The sequence below is a fragment of the Gopherus evgoodei genome, unplaced genomic scaffold (assembly GCF_007399415.2).
Source record: "Gopherus evgoodei ecotype Sinaloan lineage unplaced genomic scaffold, rGopEvg1_v1.p scaffold_362_arrow_ctg1, whole genome shotgun sequence".
NCBI classification, from domain to species: Eukaryota; Metazoa; Chordata; order Testudines; family Testudinidae; genus Gopherus; species Gopherus evgoodei.
In genome coordinates, this window is record NW_022060030.1 from 1 (window position 1) to 22,597 (window position 22,597).

The window sequence follows — 22,597 nt, forward strand, 5'->3', positions numbered from 1 at the left end:
TATGGGGTATGAGATGGGGGATGGGGTAATGGGGTGGCAGGGTGGGGGGCTGTAGGGTGTGTGGGGCAGGGAGGAGGTGGGGAGGATGGGTTGTGGGGAAGGTATGAGGTGGGGGATGTGGTTATGGGGTGGCAGGGTGGAGGGCTGTGGGGTGTGTGGGGCAGGGAGGAGGTGGGGAGGATAGGTTATGGGAGAGGTATGGAGTATGAGGTGGGAGATGGGGTTATGGGGTGGCAGAGTGGAGGGCTGTGGGATATATGGGGCAGGGAGGAGGTAGGGAGGACGGGTTGTGGGGGAGGTATGAGGTACGTGTTGGGGGACAGGGTTATGGGGTGGGAGAGTGGGGGGCTGTGGGGAGGACAGGTTGTGGGTGAGGTATGAGGTGGGGGATGGGGTTATGAGGTGGCAGGGTAGGGGGATGTGGTGTGTGTGGGGCAGGGAGGAGGTCGGGAGGACAGGTTGTGGGGGAGGTATGAGGTGGGCGACGGGATTATGGGGTGGCAGGGTAGGGGGCTGTGGGGTATGTGGGGCAGGGAGGAGGTGGGGAGGACGCGTTGTACGGGTGGTAGTTGGGGGACGGGGTTATGGGGTGGCAGAGTGGGGGGCTGTAGGGTGTGTGGGGCAGGGAGGAGGTGGGGAGGATGCGTTGTCGGGGAGGTAGGAGATGGGGGACGGGGTTATGAGATGGCAGAGTGGGGGCCATGGGGTGTGTGGGGCAGGGAGGAGGTGGGGAGGACGCGTTGTTGGGGAGGTAGGAGGTAGGGGATGGGGTTATGGGGTGGCAGGGTAGGGGGCTGTGGGGCAGGGAGGAGGTGGGGAGGACGCGTTGTGCGGGTGGTAGTTGGGGGACGGGGTTATGGGGTGGCAGGGTGGGGGGCTGTGGGGTGTGTTGGGGTCTTGTCTCACCATCCGTGGGGGGCAGGAGGGCCCCTGACTCCAGCGTGACGTTAATGACGATCTCGTTCAGATCTGGGGCTGTGGGAGAAACAGGGCCTGAGTCACGGACTGACGCCCCCGTCCTGACCCCCAACTGCCCACTGACCCCCTGCTCTGCCCCCATCACCCCACTGATCCCCCATCCTGACCTCCAACTGCCCACTCGCCCCCCGCTCTGCCCCCAACACCTCACTGATCCCCCCGCTCTGCCCCCAACGCCCCACTGATCCCCCATCCTGATCCCCAACTGCCCACTCACGCCCCACTCTGCCCCCAACACCCCACTGATCCCCCCGTCCTGACCCCCAACTGCCCACTCACCCCCCGCTCTGCCCCCAACACCCCACTGATCCCCCCATCCTGATCCCCAACTGCCCACTCGCGCCCCACTCTGCCCCCAACACCCCACTGATCCCCCCATCCTGATCCCCAACTGCCCACTCGCGCCCCACTCTGCCCCCAACACCCCACTGATCCCCCCATCCTGATCCCCAACTGCCCGCTTGCCCCCCACTCTGCCCCCAACACCCCACTGATCCCCCCATCCTGACCCCCAACTGCCCACTCACCCCCCGCTCTGCCCCCAACACCCCACTGATCCCCCATCCTGACCTCCAACTGCCCACTCGCCCCCCGCTCTTCCCCCAACACCTCACTGATCCCCCGCACTGCCCCTAACAGCCCACTGATCCCCCATCCTGACCCCCAACTGCCCGCTTGCCCCCCACTCTGCCCAATACCCCCACTGATCCCCCGCTCTGCCCCCAACACCCCACTGACCCCCCGCTCTGCCCCAACACCCCATTGATCCCCCTGCCCTGACCCCCAACACCCCATTGATCCCCCCTGCCCTGACCCTCTGCCTTGCCCCCAAGTGCAGACTGACTCCCTGCCCTGATCCCCCCAACTCTTACATGGGACCCCGGCGTCAGGGCTGCACTCGCTGGTCTCGATGCCAGAATCATCCGAACTCTGGGAGGCGCCGGCCGTGGGCTCCGGCTCCGACGTCACCTCCTGGGGTGGGCAGAGAATGAGATGGGGGGCCAGCCCCCTGGAGACACATCCCGCTCCCCCCCAGCCTCCGCAGACACCTCCTGACCTCCCCCAGCCCCCACACTCACCATGCTGACCATATCCAAGGTGAGGGGGGCCTGGGCAGCCCCCCCGCTGGTCTGCACCTCATCCCCCTCTGAGGAGGAGTCGGGGGGCTCCTTCTTCCCCTGCGGGGGGACCCTCCGAGCTGGCAGCTTAGCTGGGGGGGAACAAGAGGAGCCCTTAAGCAGGGAAAACAGGGATTCCAGGGTCCCTGGGGGGCTGTGACATGGGACAAGGGGGTGCCTGGATGCCGTGTCCCTGGGAGGCTGTGACACGATGCAGGGGCTGCCCGGGCCCTGTGACAGGGGATGGGGGTGCCCGGGAGGGCTGGGACAGCGTGTGGGGGCTGCCCGGATGCCGGGGTCCTGTGACAGGGGATGGGGGTGCCCGGGAGGGCTGGGACAGCGTGTGGGGGCTGCCCGGACACTGGGGTTCTGTGGCAGGGGATGGGGTGCCCGGGAGGGCTGGGACACCATGTGGGGGCCGCCCGGACGCTGGGGTCCCATGGCAGGGGATGGGGTGCCCGGGAGGGCTGTGACACTGTGTGTGGACTGCCCAGATGCCGGGGTCCTGTGACTGGGGATGGGGTTCCCGGGAGGGCTGAGATACCATGTGGGGCCATCCAGACGGCAGGGTCCTGTGACAGGGGATGGGGTGCCCGGGAGGGCTGGGACACCATGTGGGGGCCGCCCAGATGCCGGGGTCCTGTGACTGGGGATGGGGTGCCCGGGAGGGCTGAGATACCATATGGGGCCACCCAGACGCCAGGGTCCTATGACAGGGAATGGGGTGCCCGGGAGGGCTGGGACACCATGTGGGGGCCGCCCGGACGCCAGGGTCCCGTGGCAGGGGATGGGGTGCCTGGGAGGGCTGGGACAGCGTGTGGGGGCTGCAGGGTACCGTGGCAGGGGAGGGGGGCCTGGGACAGCGTGTGGGGGTCCCCGCTCACCGGGGCGCTGCTCGGCGGGGGGCACCAGGCGATACACCTTGTAGGGCTCGGCGATGTCGAGCTGGGAGCGTGTGGGTACCTCCTCGAACTCAGGGCTCTTGTTGAGGGCGCAGCGCAGGCGGGTCTTCCAGCCCGCCGGGTCCAGCCGCTCGCCCGGCCGGTACTTGCCCTTGTACTCTGCCCAGGCCTGGGGAGGAACAGGGGGTTAGCAGGGGCCCGGCCCCTTGGCGTGCGCCACTCCATGCCCTTAGCGTGTTCCATCCCGTGTCCTTAGCATGTTCCATACCTCGTCCTCAGCATATTCTACTGCCATGTGTCCTTAACATGTCCCCATCCCACACATGGCCTTAGCATGATCCCACCTGTGGCTTTAGCAGGCACATGCTGTCTCCTTGGCATATGGTTAGCATGTGCTGAGCATGTACTTTGCATGTTAATAGCATATGCTTCCAGGGACCTTGCTGTGTTTTAGCAGAACCTTAGTTGGTATTTGCTGTGCCTTTGGCATGGGTGTTGCATGTTGCTACTGTATCTTTAGCATGTGCTTAGCATGTTGCTAGTGTCTCTTTAATCTGTGTGTCATGTTGCTAGTATAGCTTCAGTGTGTGCTTAGCATGTTGCTCAGCGTGTCCATGGCGTGTACCTTGAAGAAGGCCGCGTCCTCGTCATGGCGGAAGTCCTGCTTGCCGGCGTGTTTCCAGGGGATGCGGAACATGGTCTTGGCGGGAGGGTCGTCCCAGACCAGCCCCGGGAACCGCCCGACCTCCACCTGCTCCACGGTCCATTGGCGCAGCTTCCGTGTGGAGCGGGCCCGGCCCGACGCCATCCTGGGGGTGGGGGGGAGTGAGCTACCCCGAACCTGCCACGGAGCCCCCGACACCATCGGGGCGGGGCTGGGTCACCGGGGGGCCCCCACCCACCCCCCCAGGCTGTGCTGCCCCTGCGTGGGTCAGGGCCCCCGGCACTCCCAGGAATCACCCCCCCGGGGGAAATTCCTCCAACGTCCCCCATCAGCCCCCCAACTTCAACCCCTACTAGGGCTTCTTCCCCTCCCCACTGCACCCCATGGACACCCCCAGAACCCCCAGACTTTTCACCCCTCCAACCCCCTGCACTGCCAGAGCGCCAACCCCAGAGCGTGCGCCCCACAGAGCCCCCTTGCTCCCAGCGAGCCCCCTGCACCCCACTGTGCCCCCTTGCTCCCAGCGCGCCCCCTGCACCCCATGGCACGCTCCCTGCACCCCACTGTGCCCCCTTGCTCCCAGTGCACCCCCTGCACCCCATGTCGTGCCCCCTGCACCCCACTGTGCCCCCTCGCTCCCAGCGCGCCCCCTGCGCCCCCTTGCTCCCAGCGCGCCCCCTGCACCGCATGGCGCGCCCCCTGCACCCCACTGTGCCCCCTCGCTCCCAGCGCGCCCCCTGCGCCCCACTGTGCCCCCTCGCTCCCAGCGCGCCCGCTGCGCCCCCTTGCTCCCAGCGTGCCCCCTGCACCCCACTGTGCCCCCTCGCTCCCAGCGCGCCCCCTGCACCCCACTGTGCCCCCTCGCTCCCAGTGCGCCCCCTGCGCCCCACTGTGCCCCCTCGCTCGCAGCGCGCCCCCTTGCTCCCAGCGTGCCCCCTGCACCCCACTGCGCCCCCTTGCTCCCAGCGTGCCCCCTGCACCCCACTGTGCCCCCTCGCTCCCAGCGCGCCCCCTGCACCCTACTGTGCCCCCTCGCTCCCAGTGCGCCCCCTGCACCCTACTGTGCCCCCGTGCTCCCAGCGCGCCCCCTGCACCCCACTGTGCCCCCTCGCTCCCAGCGTGCCCCCTGCACCCCACTGTGCCCCCTCGCTCCCAGTGCGCCCCCTGCACCCTACTGTGCCCCCGTGCTCCCAGCGCGCCCCCTGCACCCCACTGTGCCCCCTCGCTCCCAGCGCGCCCCCTGCACCCTACTGTGCCCCCTCGCTCCCAGCGCGCCCCCTGCACCCTACTGTGCCCCCGTGCTCCCAGCGCGCCCCCTGCACCCCACTGTGCCCCCTCGCTCCCAGCGCGCCCCCTGCACCCCACTGTGCCCCCTCGCTCCCAGCGCGCCCCCTGCACCCTACTGTGCCCCCGTGCTCCCAGCGCGCCCCCTGCACCCCACTGTGCCCCCTCGCTCCCAGCGCGCCCCCTGCGCCCCACTGTGCCCCCTCGCTCCCAGCGCGCCCCCTGCACCCTACTGTGCCCCCTCGCTCCCAGCCCGCCCCCTGCATCCTACTGTGCCCCCGTGCTCCCAGCGCGCCCCCTGCACCCCACTGTGCCCCCTCGCTCCCAGCGCGCCCCCTGCACCCCACTGTGCCCCCTCGCTCCCAGCGCGCCCCCTGCACCCTACTGTGCCCCCTCGCTCCCAGCGCGCCCCCTGCACCCCACTGTGCCCCCTCGCTCCCAGCGCGCCCCCTGCACCCTACTGTGCCCCCTCGCTCCCAGCGCGCCCCCTGCACCCCACTGTGCCCCCTCGCTCCCAGCGCGCCCCCTGCACCCTACTGTGCCCCCTCGCTCCCAGCGCGCCCCCTGCACCCCACTGTGCCCCCGTGCTCCCAGCGCGCCCCCTGCACTCCACTGTGCCCCCTCGCTCCCAGCGCGCCCCCTGCGCCCCACTGTGCCCCCTCGCTCCCAGCCCGCCCCCTGCACCCCACTGTGCCCCCTCGCTCCCAGCGCGCCCCCTGCGCCCCACTGTGCCCCCTCGCTCCCAGCCCGCCCCCTGCACCCCACTGTGCCCCCTCGCTCCCAGCGCGCCCCCTGCGCCCCACTGTGCCCCCGTGCTCCCAGCGCGCCCCACGATGCCCCCCCTCGCTCCCAGCGCGCCCCCAGTTGTTTTCAATTCACCCCAGTTTAGCCTGATTCACCCCCAGTCACCTCGAATCCCCCGCCCCCGTCTCTCGGGGGGGCCGGTCGGACCTGCCCCCGCGCCCCCGGCCCGAGCTCACCTCCCGGCCTGCGCAGCGCGTCTGTCCGGGCCGCCCGGTCCGTCCGCCCCCCCCGCCCCGCCCCTGGCGCTTCTCCGCCGCTCGCTCCTTTTCCCAGAAATCACGTGGCCCCGAAGCCTCGAAGGCCGCCAGGGGGCGCCCCGGACACGCCGAGCCGGGCTGCGGGTCACGGCAGGGAGGGGGGGGGGCAGGCTGGGGGGGGCAGGGGCTGCGGGTCGGGAGTGAGGGGCACCGGGGGGGGGGGGCAGGGGGCTGCGGGTCGGGAGTGAGGGGCACCGGCGGGGGGGGGCCAGGCTGGGGGAGCGGGGGCTGCGGGTCGGGAGTGAGGGGCACCGGCAGGGAGGGGGGGGCCAGGCTGGGGGAGCGGGGACTGCGGGTCGGGAGTGAGGGGCACCGGCGGGGGGGGCAGGCTGGGCTAGCAGGGGGCTGCAGGTCGGGAGTGAGGGGCACGGCAGGGCTGGGCTAGCAGTGGGTGGGGGACAGACTGGGGGGCCAGTCTAGTTTTGGGGGGCTGTTGGTGAGACTCGGACGCTAGGCAGTGCTGGGGGGAGGGTTAGTTTTGGGGGGCGGTGGGTCAGGGCAGTTTTGGGGATACCTGCTGCTGCTGCATTAAGAAGCTGAGATTCATGCTTGGATCAGACTGTTTTATTGGGTCTCACAATGTTCTGTCCCTTGAACCCCCAAATCCCGGTTTGTGTTACCCCGAGGAGCTTGAACCCCACTATTCTGAGCCCCCCAGAGTCCCCAACAAGGGGGATGGGCAGGCCCCTCACTCCAATGTCAGATGACCCCCAGATGGGGACTCAGGGACCCCACTGGTTGCTGCTCTGGGGTCCCTTATGCTGTGGATGGGGAATTGGGGTTCAGGACAGAGGGGTTCTCACACGACTCCCCAAATCAGCTAAAATCGAATCCTCCCCCCAGGCCTCCCCTCCCCACACAGCAGCATCTTCTCCAATCTTCCAGGCCGGCCGGGGAGGGGGTCACTGCCGCTGCCGTAAGATCTTGGGGCCCAGGGGCACCTCTTCCATCAGCTTCTGTGGGGGGCAGATGGGAGTGAGGGGGTGGCCCCATTAGCCCCCCAAGATTCCCAGCCGCCCAGCCTGTCCCCCCCGACTCCTCCCTCCAGGGGAATTGCCTCCCCGCCCCCCCATGACCCCCCAAGCTGCCCGCTCCGTGGGGCTGGTACCTGCAGCAGACGCCCGCGGTAGGTGTCCTCGGGCTCGCCGGGGGGCCGGGGGGGCAGCGCCCCCTGGTGGCGCTGGTAGACGGTCTCCAGCTCGGGCAGCGCGTAGAGCCGGGCGGGGTCCAGCGCCCGGGCGTTGATCAGGCTCACCAGGTACTCCTTGTAGTGCGCCCTGGGGGGTCAGCGTCTGCCCCTCAGATCCCCCCGGGGGTCGGCCGGTGTGCGCCCCCCCAGGTGCCCCAGTTCCCCCAGCGCCCCCCGGGGAGGGTCAGCCGGCATGCGCCCCCCAGGTCCCCCAGCACCTCCCGCATCCGCCCCCCAGATCCCCCAGCACCCCCACATCCGCCCCCCAGGGAGGGTCAGCTGGCACGCACCCCCCAGGTCCCCCAGCACCCCCCGCGTCCGCCCCCCAGTGCCCCCCGCCGAGGGTCAGCCGGCATGCACCCCCCAGGTCCCCCAGCACCCCCCGCGTCCACCCCCCAGTGCCCCCCGCCCCCCAGGGAGGGTCAGCCGGCATGTGCCCCCGAGGTCCCTCAGCACCTCCCGCATCCGCCCCCCAGTGCCCCCCGCCCCCCAGGGAGGGTCAGCCGGCATGCACCCCCCAGGTCCCCCAGCACCCCCCGCGTCCACCCCCCAGCACCCCCAGCACCCCCACGTCCGCCCCCCAGTGCCCCCTGCCCCCCAGGGAGGGTCAGCCGGCATGCACCCCCCAAGTCCCCCAGCACCCCCCGCGTCCACCCCCCAGATCCCCCAGCACCCCCACGTCCGCCCCCCAGTGCCCCCTGCCCCCCAGGGGGGGTCAGCCAGCATGCGCCCCCGAGGTCCCCCAGCACCCCCCATGTCTGCCCCCCAGATCCCCCAGCGCCCCCTGCTCCCCACGTCCCCTGGGGGCTCAGCGTCTGCCCCTCAGATCCCCCCGGGAGTCAGCCAGCCTGCGCCCCCCCCCGGTGCCCCAGTTCCCCCAGTGCCCCCCGCCCCCCCAGGGGGGGTCAGCTGGCATGCACCCCCCAGGTGCCCCAGCACCCCCAGGGTCCCCCAGTGCCCCTCGCCGGGGTCAGCCGGCATGCGCCCCCCAGGTCCTCCAGCACCCCCGCATCCGCCCCCCAGATCCCCCAGCGCCCCTGCAGGTCCCCCAGTGCACCCTGCCCCCCACATTCCCTGGGGGGGTCAGCTGGCCTTCATCCCCCAGATCCCCCCACTACCCTGTCCCTGGGGGGGGTCAGCCGGTGTCCCTCAATACCTCCCAACTTACGTGCCCCCTGCCCCCCGCCCCACGTCCCCCCAGCTCTCCCCGACACTCACCCCATGTGTCCCCCCAACACCCTCCACTCCATGCCTCCCCTCAGCACCCCCAGATCCCCCATCTACCCCTGCCCTGTGTCCCCCCATCCCCCAACGACCCCTGCCCCACGCATGCCCCCAGCCTCCGATTCACCAGCCCCATACATCCCTAGTCCTTCTAATCTCCCAACCCCCGCAGCCTGCCTGGCCCCCCAATCTCCTACATAACCCCACTCCACTCCAGCCCCCCCCACTTACTGGCAGAGGCCGGCGTAGCCAGGGGACGTCTCCTTCCCGCAGGCCTCGTCCCGCAGCCCGGCCAGTGTCTCCTTCTGCTCCATCACGCGGCAGCCACCTGGCAGGCACGGCATGATGGGTAACGCCAGCACCCCGGCTCCCCACAATCCCCGGCCTGGGGAGGGGCCAATCTCACCTGGTCACCCTAATCCCCTGCTCAGGGGCCGATCTCTATCCGGTTACCCATAATCCCCTGCTGGGGGGGGGGAATTGCCAGGTTACCCACAATCCCCTGCTCAGGGGCCGATCTCTACCCGGTTACCCATAATCCCCTGCTGGGGGGGGATTGCCAGGTTACCCACAATCCCCTGCTCAGGGGCCGATCTCTACCCGGTTACCCACAATCCCCTGCTGGGGGGGGGATTGCCAGGTTACCCACAATCCCCTGCTCAGGGGCCGATCTCTACCTGGTTTCCCACAATCCCTTGCCTGGGGGGGCGATTGCCTGGTGTGATGAAGTGGGAATGTTTTCTGTGAATACTGTGCGGGTGCCTCAGTTTCCCCTCTGCAGTTCATAAGTCTCTAGGTGGGGGGGCAGGGGGTGTGATTGGTGCAGAGCCCTAGGGGGCAGGTGTGATGGGGTCTGCCCAGAGAATGGCCGATGCCCGGTCTCCTGGGCCCCTCCCCGGCAAGGTGCCCAGTGACGGGGCTGGAGAACAAGGGGTCAGGTGGCTCCTGGCCTAGGAAAGGGGCAAAGGCAGAGGGGGGGCTGGAGAGTGTCTGTTTGGAGCTGGCTGGGGAAATGGGGGGGGGGTCCAGAACCGGGGTCCAGCCTCCCCGGCCCCAAGATGGACCTGACTTAGGGGTCCGGAGTCGGTACCTACAAACTCTGTCCTACGCCGGGTTCCTGCCACTGGCTGCGGCGTCGGGGGGCAGGGACCTCAGGCTCCCCAGGACCCCCCGGGGGGACTCGCTGCAGGACGCGCCCAGGGGGACGGGGACGCTGGATGCTCTGGGGTCAGGCCCAGGAAGGGGGAAGCCCGGGAGCCAGGCTGCTCCCAGAGGAGAATCCCCCGAGTCCCGGCTGGCTGCGTGGGGAGCAGCTCCTGAGCATCCCCCCGGGGACTCCGGGACACCCCGTTACCCACCATCTCCTGCCCATTTACCTATACTTCCCTCCCGGGGGGGGCTACCCACAATCCCTTGCTCTCACCTCCAGGCGCTGGGCGGGTCCCAGTGGGGGGTTCCGTATTGAAGACAACTCCGTTATCCTGGGGGGGGGTCCAAGAGTGAGACCCACGGTTGCCCCCCCTGCTCCCTCCAACCCCCAGCTTCCCCCCCACAATCACCCTGCCCCCAGATCCCCCCCAGTCACCCCCGGCCCTGTCTCCCCAATGCCCCTCAGGGCCCATCCCCCGGATCCCCCCGACCTGCAGGAGGCGCTGCAGCCGCCCCACGTCCCAGTCGCGCAGGTAGAAGAGGCAGTCGCGGGGGTGGTGCCCATGCAGGGACTGGCGAACCGGGCACGAGGGCACTGGGCATTTCTGGGGGGGGGAGAGGAGAGACACTGCTACACAGCAGCACAACCCCCCCATCTCCCCACAGCTCCACACCCCCTGACAGCCCCACACCCAACAACCAACCCAACACCACAACCCCCATCCCCAGCCAACACCCAGCAACAAACCCAACACCCTCGCAACACCCCACCCAACAATCCTACAACACAAACCCATCCCCCCACAACCCCTGACAGCCCCACACCTAACCCAACACCCACATCTGACAAACCCGCACCACAACCCCCATCCCCAGCCAACACCCAGCAACAAACCCAACACCCTCGCAACACCCCACCCAACAATCCTACAACACAAACCCATCCCCCCACAACCCCTGACAGCCCCACACCTAACCCAACACCCACATCTGACAAACCCGCACCACAACCCCCATCCCCACCCAACACCCCCTAACAACCCTACCCCCATTCCCCACCCAATATCTACCAGTAAACCCAATACCCCATCCAGTAACCTACAACACAAACTCCAACCCCTACACAACCCCCAACAGCCCCACCCCAACAACCAAACCAGTACCCACAACCGACAAGCCCCACACACAACCCCCACCCCACCCAACACTCAGCAACCAACCCAACACCTGTGTTTGACAACACCACACCCCATCTCCACCCAACAACCAACCCAACACCCCACCCAACAACGCTACAACACAACCCCCACCCCTCTAACCTCTGACAGCCCCCCACACAACAACCAACCGCAAACCCACACCCTGCACCACACCACAACCCCACCCAACACCCAGCAACCAACCCAACACCCCCTAACAACCCTACACTACCCCCATTCCCCATCCAACACCTACCAACAAAGCCAACACCTCCACAACACCTCACCTAACCAGGGCCGCCCAGAGGATTCAGGGGGCCTGGGGTCTTCGGCGGCGGGTCCTGCTTCAGTGGTAATTCGGCAGTGGGGGGTCTTTCCGCCCTGGAGCGGAAGGACCCCTCGCCGCCGAAGACCCGGAGCGGAAGAAGAACCCTGCTCCAGGGGCCCTGAAAGACTCTCGTGGGGGCTCCTGCGGGGCCAGGGCAAATTGCCCCACTTGGCCCCCCCGCCCGGGCGGCCCTGGTCCCACAGCACCACACAACCAACCCAACACCCCCACCAAGGATCCCACAGCGCAGCCCCCGGGCCCCTTACGTTCTTGGTGTAGAAGGCCCCGTAGCAGCCGCTGCAGAAGTGGTGCCTGCACTGCGAGCACTGGAAGTGCATGCAGCCCCCCCGGGCCAGCGCGTAGGGGAACTTGCACTTGGGGCAGGCTGGCGAGAGAGAGACGGGGGGAGTCAACGGGGGGGCAGGAGCTGCCCCTCAATCCAGCAGCACCCGGGGGGACACTGGGAAAGGGGGCCAAGGAACAGGGGGGCTTGAAGCGTGTGTGGGGCGATGGGGGGGGCTCACCGTTTCCCTTCTCCTGCAGGTACACGGCCAGCCCCTGTGTCCGGTACAGGGGGGCAGGTTGGGGGGGGTGCAGGGGAGCTCACCGTTTCCCTTCTCCTGCAGGTACACAGCCAGCCCCTGTGCCCGGTACTGGGGGGCAGGGGGCGGGTTGGGGGGGCGCAGGGGGGATCACCGATTCCCTTCTCCTGCAGGTACACAGCCAGCCCCTGTGCCCGGTACTGGGGGGCAGGGGGCGGGTTGGGGAAGAGCAGGGGGGATCACCGATTCCGTTCTCCTGCAGGTACACGGCCAGCCCCTGTGCCCGGTTCTGGGGGGCAGGGGGCAGGTTGGGGGGGGCAGAGGGGCTCACCGATTCCATTCTCCTGCAGGTACATGGCCAGCCCCCGTGCCTGGTACTGGGGGGCAGGGGGCAGGTTGGGGGGGGGGCAGAGGGGCTCACCGATTCCCTTCTCCTGCAGGTACACAGCCAGCCCCTGTGCCCAGTTCTGGGGGGCAGGGGGCGGGTTGGGGAAGAGCAGGGGGGCTCACCGATTCCGTTCTCCTGCAGGTACACTGCCAACCCCTGTGCCTGGTACTGGGGGGCAGGGGGCGGGTTGGAGGGGGCAGGGGGGCTCACCGATTCCGTTCTCCTGCAGGTACACGGCCAGCCCCTGTGTCTGGTACTGGGGGGCAGGGGGCAGGTTAGGGGGGGCAGGGGGGCTCACCGATTCCGTTCTCCTGCAGGTACACCGCCAACCCCTGTGCCTGGTACTGGGGGGCAGGGGGCGGGTTGGAGGGCTGTGGGGGGGCTCACCAATTCCGTTCTCCCGCAGGTACACGGCCAGCCCCTGTGTCTGGTACTGGGGGGCAGAGGGTGGGTTGGGGAACTGTGGGGGGGCTCACCAATTCCGTTCTCCCGCAGGTACACCGCCAGCCCCTGTGCCCGGTACTGGGGGGCAGGGGGCGGGTTGGGGAGCTGCGGGGGGGGAACAGGGGGGCTCACCGATTCCGTTCTCCTGCAGATACACCGCCAGCCCCTGTGCCCAGTACTGGGGGGCAGGGGGCAGGTTGGGGGGGGCAGGGGGGCTCACCGATTCCGTTCTCCTGCAGATACACCGCCAGCCCCTGTGCCCGGTACTGGGGGGCAGGGGGTGGGTTGGGGGGCTGCGGGGGGGAACAGGAGGGCTCACCGATTCCGTTCTCCTGCAGATACACCGCCAGCCCCTGTGCCCAGTACTGGGGGGCAGGGTGTGGGTTGGGGGGCTGCGGGGGGGGGAACAGAGGGGCTCACCGATTCCGTTCTCCTGCAGATACACCGCCAGCCCCTGCGCCTGGTACTGGGGGTCGTTGGTTCTCTTCCACTCCTGGAATTCCTGGCATGACAGGCCCTGGTGCTGCGGCTCCCACTGGGGGGGTGAGATGTGGGAGTCAGTGCAGCCTCGGCCCCCCCCGCCACCCACACAGCCCCCCCGGTCCTCCATGCCCAGCCCTCCCCTGCCTAGCCTGACCCCACCAGAGCCTGCGGAACTACCCGACACTGGAGCGTCTGCCTCTTGTTGTCGTCGTCGTCCCCCCGCCCAGCTCCTGCCCACAGCCCCCCATTCCCTGCAGCCCTCCCAGCCCCCCCTCACCGCGCGCTTGCAGTGGACACAGAAGCTCTGGTTGCACTGGGGACACTGGGCGGCCGCCTGCTCCGACTCGTAGATGAACCCGAACGAGCACTGGAAGGGGAAGGGGGGGTGAGAGGCCCCCCGAGAGACCCCAATGAGAGACCCCCACAGTCCCCCGAGAAATCACCACAGTCCTCCCCCCAGAGCCCCCCCGAACCCTGCCAAGGACCCTCCCCTGCCACACACCTCCTCTTCCCCCCCCCAGCCCACCCTGTCCTGTGCCCTGTCCCCTGGGAGTCTGGCCCTGACCCCAGCCCCAACCCTTGTCCACTGGCCCCGCCCCCAGTGTTCTGGCCCCACCCTGGCACCCAGAATTCTGGCCTGGCCCCGCCCCTGGGGCCCCACCCACTCACGTGGGTGCACCACTGGAACTTGGGATCCCGCATGAGCTCCCGCTCCGTCAGCTTCTTGCTGAACAGTTCGTAGGTCTCGGGGTCCAGGCACTCGCGGAGCTGGGGGAGGAAGGGGAGGGGTGAGCAGGGGCTTCTGGAGCTCCCCTGCCTTTTTGGGGTGTCCCACCCCCTAGGCTGAGTGCAGGGGGTCTCCCAGGCATGGAATGGTGTGTTCACCCCAGGGGGGTGTGGGGATGGGGCGCAGGGTCACCCCAATACCTAGGCATGAGGGCCACAGCTGTGGGGGTTCAGGGGGACTGGGGTGGGAGTGGGTTTTGGGGTCCCCTGTATTTGGGGGGTTCAGGGGTTAGGGGCTCTGGGAGCTGGTACCTGGATGTCCAGCGTGGAGAAGTAGCCCAGCAGGTTGGGTTGGAGGCTTGGGGGCGTTTCAGGGGGGCCTGGGAAGATTGAGGGGACTCAAAGGGGGTACAGGGGCCCCTGGGAGGTTTGGGGGCCCCCAGGGCCCTGTACCTGGATGTCCAGCGTGGAGAAGTAGCCCAGCAGTTCGGCCTCGTCGCTCAGGTCGGGCGCGTCGCAGGCCGGACACACCAGGTCCGTGATGTGTTTCTCCTTCACGGCGATGGTGAAGTGCTGGGCGAAGCAGTCGGGGCAGATGGTGCATTCGCAGGACGTCAGCGACTGCATCTGAGGGGGACGCGGCTCAGATGGGGCCGGGAATTGGCTGGCTTGGGGGGGGGGTTGCATCTGGGGATCTGTGCGGGGGGGACGTGGCTCAGACGGGACTGGGAATTGGCTGGCTTGGGGGGGGATGCGTCTGGGGATCTGTGCGGGGGGGGACGCGGCTCAGACGGGGCCGGGAATTGGCTGGCTTGGGGGGGGATGCGTCTGGGGATCTGTGCGGGGGGGGACGCGGCTCAGACGGGGCCGGGAATTGGCCGGCTTGGGGGGGGGGGGTTGCATCTGGGGATCTGTGCGGGGGGGACGTGGCTCAGACGGGGCCGGGAATTGGCTGGCTTGGGGGGGGATGCGTCTGGGGATCTGTGCAGGGGGGGACGCGGCTCAGACGGGGCCGGGAATTGGCTGGCTTGGGGGGGGGATGCGTCTGGGGATCTGTGCGGGGGGGGACGCGGCTCAGACGGGGCCGGGAATTGGCTGGCTTGGGGGGGGGATGCGTCTGGGGATCTGTGCGGGGGGGGACGCGGCTCAGACGGGGCCGGGAATTGGCCGACTTGGGGGGGGGTTGCATCTGGGGATCTGTGCGGGGGGGACGTGGCTCAGACGGGGCCGGGAATTGGCTGGCTTGGGGGGGGATGCGTCTGGGGATCTGTGCGGGGGGGGACGCGGCTCAGACGGGGCCGGGAATTGGCTGGCTTGGGGGGGGGTTGCATCTGGGGATCTGTGCGGGGGGGACGTGGCTCTGACGGGGCCGGGAATTGGCTGGCTTGGGGGGGGATGCGTCTGGGGATCTGTGCGGGGGGGGACGCGGCTCAGACGGGGCCGGGAATTGGCTGGCTTGGGGGGGGGGGGTGCATCTGGGGATCTGTGCGGGGGGGGACGTGGCTCAGACGGGGCTGGGAATTGGCTGGCTTGGGGGGGGATGCGTCTGGGGATCTGTGTGGGGGGGGACGCGGCTCAGATGGGGCCGGGAATTGGCTGGCTTGGGGGGGGGATGCGTCTGGGGATCTGGGCAGGCGGGGGACGCGGCTCAGATGGGGCCGGGAATCTGCTCGTCGGGGAAGATGCATCTGGGGGGGATGTGTCTGGGGATCTGTCCGGGGGGAACATGGCTCAAATGTGGCTGGGAATCTGCCTGTTGCGGGAGATACATTGGGGGGAGGATGTGTCTGGGGGGAGACACACATCTGGGGATCTGTCTGGGGGGGGACGCAGCTCAAATGGGGCTGGGAATCTGCCTGTTGCGGGAGATACACTGGGGGGAGGATGTGTCTGAGGGGAGACACACATCTGGGGATCTGTCTGGGGGGGACGCAGCTCAAATGGGGCTGGGAATCTGCCCATCGGAGATGCATCTGGAGGGGGGGATGTGTCTGCAGGGGGACACATGTCTGAGGGGGATGTGTCTTGGGGGGAGAAACACATCTGGGGATCTGTCTGGGGAGGACGCGTCTGGGGATCCGTTGGGGGGGACGCGGCTCAAATAGGGCTGGGAATCTGCCCATCGGAGGAGATGCATCTGGAGGGGGGGACATGTCTGGGGGGGATGTGTCTTGGGGCGGAGACATCTGGGAATCTGTCTGGGGGGGATCTGGCTCAAATGGGACCAGGAATCTGCCCATCGGTGGAGATACATCGGGGGGGGGGAACGTGTGTGGGGTGGGACACGTCTGGGGGGGAGACACATATCTGGGGATCAGTCCAGGGAGGATGCGTCTGGGGATCTGTCCGGGGGGGGGGGGCACGGCTCAAATGGGGCCGGGAATCTGCCCGTCGGGGGAGATGCATCTGAGGGGGGATGTGTCTGGGGGGGACGTGTCTTGGGGGGAGACACACATCTGGGGATCTGTCCGGGGACGATGCGTCTGGGGATCTGTCCGGGGGGCGGGGACGCGGCTCAAATGGGGCCGGGAATCTGCCTGTCGGGGGAGATGCATCTGAGGGGGGATGTGTCTGAGGGGGGATATGTCTTGGGAGGGGGAGATATCTGGGGACCTGTCTTGGGAGGTCCATCTGGGGATCCGTCTGGAGGGGACACGGCTTAGATGGGGCTGGGAATCGGCCTATCAGGGAAGACGCGTCTGGGGGGGACATGGGAGGGAGGCATAGGGAGGGATGTCTGGTGGGTGGCTGTATCTTGGGGGGAATCATAGGGTTGGGGGGACCCACCAAGCTCATGAAAGGGGACACTCCCGCCTGGTGGAGGGGAGGGGGCTGCAGCTGGTTGGCGGAGGAAGGATGGGACAAGCCTGGCTGGGGTCCCACACAGGCACAGCTGGCACGGGGGAGGTTGTGCCTGGCTGGTGGTTGGGGGGAGAAAGGGGGGAGACAGGCCAGGCAGCACGGGGGGGGTGTTGTGCCCGGTGGAGGTGGGGTGGGGTGTCATTTTTGGCTAGCAGGGGTGTGCAGAGCCCGGCGAGGGGTTGTGTCCAGCCAGCAGGGGGTGGCAGTGCCCAGCAGGAAGGTCGTGCCTGGCCAGCGGGTGGCAGTGCCAGGCCAGCAGGGGTAGCGATGCCCGGCTGACAGGGGGTTGTTCCCGGCCAGCAGGGGGTGGCAGTGCTCGGCTGACAGGGAGTGGCAGTGCCCAGCTGACAGGAGGTAGCAATGCCCAGCAGGGGGGTTGTTCCCGGCCAGCAGGGGGTGGCAGTGCCCAGCAGGAAGGTCGTGCCCGGCCAGCGGGTGGCAGTGCCAGGCCAGCAGGTGTAGCGATGCCCGGCTGACAGGGGGTTGTTCCCGGCCAGCAGGGGGTGGCAGTGCCGGGCTGATGGGGTGGCAGTGCCCAGCACAGGGGTTGTGCCCGGTCAGCAGGGGGTGGCAGTGCCCAGCAGGGGGTGGCAGTGCCTGGCTGACGGGATGGCAGTGCCCGGCTGACAACGGGTGGCAGTGCCCAGCAGGGGGGTTGTGCCCGGTCAGCAGGGGGTGGCAGTGCCCAGCAGGGGTGGTGGCAGTGCCCGGCAGGGGGGTCATGCCCGGCCAGCAGGGGGTGGCAGTGCCCAGCAGGGGATGGTGACAGTGCCTGGCAGGGGGGTCGTGCCCGGCCAGCAGGGCGTGGCAGTGCCCGGCAGGGCGGTTGTGCCCAGCCGGGGGGGGTCGCGCCCGGCCAGCAGGGGGTGGCAGTGCCCAGCAGGGGATGGTGACAGTGCCTGGCAGGGGGGTCGTGCCCGGTCAGCAGGGGGTGGCAGTGCCCAGCAGGGGGTGGCAGTGCCCGGCTGACAACGGGTGGCAGGGCCCGGCAGGGGGGGTCATGCCCGGCCAGCAGGGGGTGGCAGTGCCCAGCAGGGGATGGTGGCAGTGCCTGGCAGGGGGGTCGTGTCCGGCCAGCAGGGGGTAGCGATGCCCGGCTGACAGGGGGTTGTTCCCGGCCAGCAGGGGGTGACAGTGCCCGGCTGATGGGGTGGCAGTGCCCAGCACAGGGGTTGTGCCCGGTCAGCAGGGGGTGGCAGTGCCCAGCAGGGGATGGTGACAGTGCCCGGCAGGGGGGTCGTGCCCGGCCAGCAGGGGGTGGCAGTGCCCAGCAGGGGATGGTGACAGTGCCTGGCAGGGGGGTCGTGCCCGGCCGGCAGGGGGTGGCAGTGCCCAGCAGGGTGGTTGTGCCCAGCCGGGGGGGTTGCGCCCGGCCAGCAGGGGGTGGCAGTGCCCAGCAGGGGATGGTGACAGTGCCCGGCAGGGGGGTCGTGCCCGGCCAGCAGGGGGTGGCAGTGCCCAGCAGGGGATGGTGACAGTGCCTGGCAGGGGGGTCGTGCCCGGCCGGCAGGGGGTGGCAGTGCCCGGCAGGGCGGTTGTGCCCAGCCGGGGGGGTCGCGCCCGGCCAGCAGGGGTACCTGGTTGCGGGGCAGCACCCAGCCGCACACGGCGCACTCCCAGTTGAGCAGGCGTTTGATGAAGTCGCGGTCGGGGGAGGCCCGCACGGCGTCCACGATGTCGGCCAAGGCCGCCCGCCTCCCCCGGTTCTCCACCGCCTCCTGCTCCCGCACCAGCGACAGCACCAGCTCCGCCCGCCCCCAGCTGGGCAGCGCCAGCGAGGCCAGCAGCCGCCGCAGCAGCGCCTGCGGGGACAGGGAGTCAGCACCGCCTGCATCCCCCATGGCCCCCCCACAGCCCTGGTTCCCCCCTTGCTCCCACCCCCAGACTTTCCCCACATCCCCCTGCCCCTGGCTCTGACCTGCCGGTCGGGTGCGTGGAAGTCGATCTCGGGCTCGGCCAGGTCCCACATGCGCCGGTGGAAGGGCTCCAGCTGGAGGCGCTGCAGCTCCGTCAGGGCCCCCCACATGTCGCCCCCGTTCTGGTAGAGCGCCTGCAGCACCGGCCCCCGCTCTGCGAACCCCAGCGCCGCCAGCTCTCGCACCTGCAGGGGGGCGAGATGGGACCCCCGACATGGCCCCGGACCCCACCCCTGCCCAACCATCCCCGCCCCTCCCAGGCCCCACCCCTCCCCATAAGCCCCACAAGCCACGCCCCTCCCAGGACCCATCCCTCCCAATGAGCCCCTCCTGTTCCCCATAACCCCCTTCCAGGCCTTACCCCTCTCCACAAGCCCCACCCCTCCCAGGCCCCGCCCCTCAAGCCCTCCCCTTACCCTGCCTCAGAACCCTTTACCCCTCCTAGGCCCCACCCTTCACCTCTCCAGGTCCTGCCCCTCCCCTATAGCCCTTCCCTGCCCCACAAGCCCTGCCTCGCCTCTCCCCTCCCGTCCAAGCTGCTCCCCCGACAATGCCTGGCCCCTGGCCCTGCCCCTACCTTGCAGCGCCGGGTGCTCAGGCAGCGGCTCACAGCCTCATCCAGGTCGCCCTGGCTCTGGGTCCAGGCGGCGCGAGCCTCCTGCTGTGTGATGGCACCTAGCTCGGCGCCTGCCCCCCGCTCCGTGGCCTGTTCCACCACCGCGTCCAGCACCGCGGGCAGCTCCGAGCGCAGCCAGGGCAGGGGCAGCTCCGTCCCCGAGTACCGCAGAGCTGCCCCCACTTCCTCTGGGGGCACACCCACCAGCTCCGCCTCCTGGGGAGAGGGCAGGGTTAGAGAGAGCTCCGCCTCCTCTACTGGGAGAGGGCGGGGTTAGAGAGAGTCCTGTGTCCTCGGGGAGGGCGGGGTTAGAGAGCCCCACCTCCTCTTCTGGGAGAGGGCGGGGTTAGAGAGAGCCCCACCTCCTCTTCTGGGAGAGGGCAGGGTTAGAGAGAGCCCCACCTCCTCCACTGGGAGAGGGCGGGGTTAGAGAGAGCCCCACCTCCTCTTCTGGGAGAGGGCGGGGTTAGAGAGAGCCCCACCTCCTCTTCTGGGAGAGGGCGGGGTTAGAGAGAGCCCTGCGTCCTGGGGGAGGGCGGGGTTAGAGAGAGCCCTGTGTCCTGGGGGAGGGCATGGGTAGAGAGAGCCCTGTGTCCTGGGGGAGGGTGGGGTTAGAGAGAGCCCCACCTCCTCTTCTGGGAGAGGGCGGGGTTAGAGAGAGCCCCACCTCCTCTTCTGGGAGAGGGTCAGGGTGAGAGAGAGCCCTGTGTCCTGGGGGAGGGCGGGGTTAGAGAGAGCCCCGTGTCCTGGGGGAGGGCGGGGTTAGAGAGAGCCCTGTGTCCTGGGGGAGGGCGGGGTTAGAGAGAGCCCCACCTCCTCTTCTGGGAGAGGGCGGGGTTAGAGAGAGCCCTGCGTCCTGGGGGAGGGCAGGCGTCAGAGAGAGCCCCACCTCCTCCACTGGGAGAGGGTGGGGTTAGAGAGAGCCCTGTGTCCTGGGGGAGGGCGGGGTTAGAGAGAGCCCCACCTCCTCTTCTGGGAGAGGGCGGGGTTAGAGAGAGCCCCACCTCCTCTTCTGGGAGAGGGCGGGGTTAGAGAGAGCCCTGCGTCCTGGGGGAGGGCGGGGTTAGAGAGAGCCCTGTGTCCTGGGGGAGGGCATGGGTAGAGAGAGCCCTGTGTCCTGGGGGAGGGCGGGGTTAGAGAGAGCCCCGTGTCCTGGGGGAGGGCGGGGTTAGAGAGAGCCCTGTGTCCTGGGGGAGGGCGGGGTTAGAGAGAGCCCCACCTCCTCTTCTGGGAGAGGGCGGGGTTAGAGAGAGCCCTGAGTCCTGGGGGAGGGCGGGGTTAGAGAGAGCCCCACCTCCTCTACTGGGAGAGGGCGGGGTTAGAGAGAGCCCTGCGTCCTGGGGGAGGGCGGGGTTAGAGAGAGCCCTGTGTCCTGGGGGAGGGCATGGGTAGAGAGAGCCCTGTGTCCTGGGGGAGGGTGGGGTTAGAGAGAGCCCCACCTCCTCTTCTGGGAGAGGGCGGGGTTAGAGAGAGCCCCACCTCCTCTTCTGGGAGAGGGTCAGGGTGAGAGAGAGCCCTGTGTCCTGGGGGAGGGCGGGGTTAGAGAGAGCCCCGTGTCCTGGGGGAGGGCGGGGTTAGAGAGAGCCCTGTGTCCTGGGGGAGGGCGGGGTTAGAGAGAGCCCCACCTCCTCTTCTGGGAGAGGGCGGGGTTAGAGAGAGCCCTGCGTCCTGGGGGAGGGCGGGGTTAGAGAGAGCCCCACCTCCTAGTCTGGGAGAGGGCGGGTTTAGAGAGAGCCCTGTGTCCTGGGGGAGGGCGTGGTTAGAGAGAGCCCCACCTCCTCTTCTGGGAGAGGGCGGGGTTAGAGAGAGCCCCACCTCCTCTTCTGGGAGAGGGCGGGGTTAGAGAGAGCCCTGCGTCCTGGGGGAGGGCGGGGTTAGAGAGAGCCCCACCTCCTCTACTGGGAGAGGGCGGGGTTAGAGAGAGCCCTGTGTCCTGGGGGAGGGCGGGGTTAGAGAGAGCCCTGTGTCCTGGGGGAGGGCGGGGTTAGAGAGAGCCCCGTGTCCTGGGGGAGGGCGGGGTTAGAGAGAGCCCTGTGTCCTGGGGGAGGGCGGGGTTAGAGAGAGCCCCACCTCCTCTTCTGGGAGAGGGCGGGGTTAGAGAGAGCCCTGTGTCCTGGGGGAGGGCGGGGTTAGAGAGAGCCCCACCTCCTAGTCTGGGAGGGGCGGGTTTAGAGAGAGCCCTGTGTCCTGGGGGAGGGCGGGGTTAGAGAGAGCCCCACCTCCTCTTCTGGGAGAGGGTCAGGGTGAGAGAGAGCCCTGCGTCCTGGGGGAGGGTAGGGTTAGAGAGAGCCCCACCTCCTAGTCTGGGAGAGGGCGGGGTGAGAGAGAGCCCTGTGTCCTGGGGGAGGGTGGGGTTAGAGAGAGCCCCACCTCCTCTTCTGGGGGAGGGCGGGGTTAGAGAGAGCCCTGACCCCTGGGGGAGGGCAGGGTTAGAGAGAGCCCTGTGTCCTGGGGGAGGGCGGGGTTAGAGAGAGCCCTGTGTCCTGGGGGAGGGCGGGGTTAGAGAGAGCCCTGTGTCCTGGGGGAGGGCGGGGTTAGAGAGAGCCCCACCTCCTCTACTGGGAGAGGGCGGGGTTAGAGAGAGCCCTGCGTCCTGGGGGAGGGCTGGGTTAGAGAGAGCCCCACCTCCTCTACTGGGAGAGGGCGGGGTTAGAGAGCCCTGAGTCCTGGGGGAGGGCGGGGTTAGAGAGACCCCTGTGTCCTGGGGGAGGGCGGGGTTAGAGAGAGCCCCACCTCCTCTACTGGGAGAGGGCGGGGTTAGAGAGAGCCCTGAGTCCTGGGGGAGGGCGGGGTTAGAGAGACCCCTGCGTCCTGGGGGAGGGCGGGATTAGAGAGAGCCCCACCTCCTCTACTGGGAGAGGGCGGGGTTAGAGAGAGCCCTGACCCCTGGGGGAGGGCGGGGTTAGAGAGACCCCTGCGTCCTGGGGGAGGGCGGGATTAGAGAGAGCCCCACCTCCTCTACTGGGAGAGGGCGGGGTTAGAGAGAGCCCTGACCCCTGGGGGAGGGTGGGGTTAGAGAGAGCCCTGCCTCCTGGGGGAGGGCGGGGTTAGAGAGAGCCCTGTGTCCTGGGGGAGGGCAGGGTTAGAGAGAGCCCCGTGTCCTGGGGGAGGGCGGGGTTAGAGAGAGCCCTGTGTCCTGGGGGAGGGCGGGGTTAGAGAGAGCCCCGCGTCCTGGGGGAGGGCGGGGTTAGAGAGAGCCCCACCTCCTCTACTGGGAGAGGGCGGGGTTAGAGAGAGCCCTGTGTCCTGGGGGAGGGCGGGGTTAGAGAGAGCCCTGTGTCCTGGGGGAGGGCGGGGTTAGAGAGAGCCCCACCTCCTCTTCTGGGAGAGGGCGGGGTTAGAGAGAGCCCTGACCCCTGGGGGAGGGCGGGGTTAGAGAGAGCCCTGTGTCCTGGGGGAGGGCGGGGTTAGAGAGAGCCCCACCTCCTCTACTGGGAGAGGGCGGGGTTAGAGAGAGCCCCACCTCCTCTACTGGGAGAGGGCGGGGTTAGAGAGAGCCCTGTGTCCTGGGGGAGGGCGGGGTA

At 68.9% G+C, this 22,597-nt stretch overlaps 2 protein-coding genes across 2 annotated transcripts; both read right to left on the reverse strand.

Annotated features, from left to right (window-relative positions):
* Positions 1 to 850: 850 nt before the first annotated feature.
* On the reverse strand, positions 851 to 6,003 carry LOC115641835 (interferon regulatory factor 9-like; the record flags this gene model as incomplete). The annotated part of the gene is made up of 6 exons (XM_030545201.1): positions 5,927 to 6,003; positions 3,624 to 3,807; positions 2,981 to 3,167; positions 2,058 to 2,188; positions 1,851 to 1,950; positions 851 to 975 (listed from the first exon to the last, which is right to left on the reverse strand). Coding segments are annotated over exons 2-6 (726 nt in total), but the record flags the coding sequence as incomplete, so codon positions are not given.
* A 552-nt stretch (positions 6,004 to 6,555) lies between these two features.
* RNF31 (ring finger protein 31) lies at positions 6,556 to 19,331 on the reverse strand (the record flags this gene model as incomplete). The annotated part of the gene is made up of 13 exons (XM_030545202.1): positions 6,556 to 6,963; positions 7,116 to 7,284; positions 8,652 to 8,748; positions 9,844 to 9,901; positions 10,061 to 10,174; positions 11,363 to 11,481; positions 12,891 to 13,005; positions 13,231 to 13,320; positions 13,623 to 13,721; positions 14,133 to 14,306; positions 18,119 to 18,343; positions 18,460 to 18,642; positions 19,035 to 19,331. Coding segments are annotated over 13 exons (1,794 nt in total), but the record flags the coding sequence as incomplete, so codon positions are not given.
* Between the last annotated feature and the right edge of the window lie 3,266 nt (positions 19,332 to 22,597).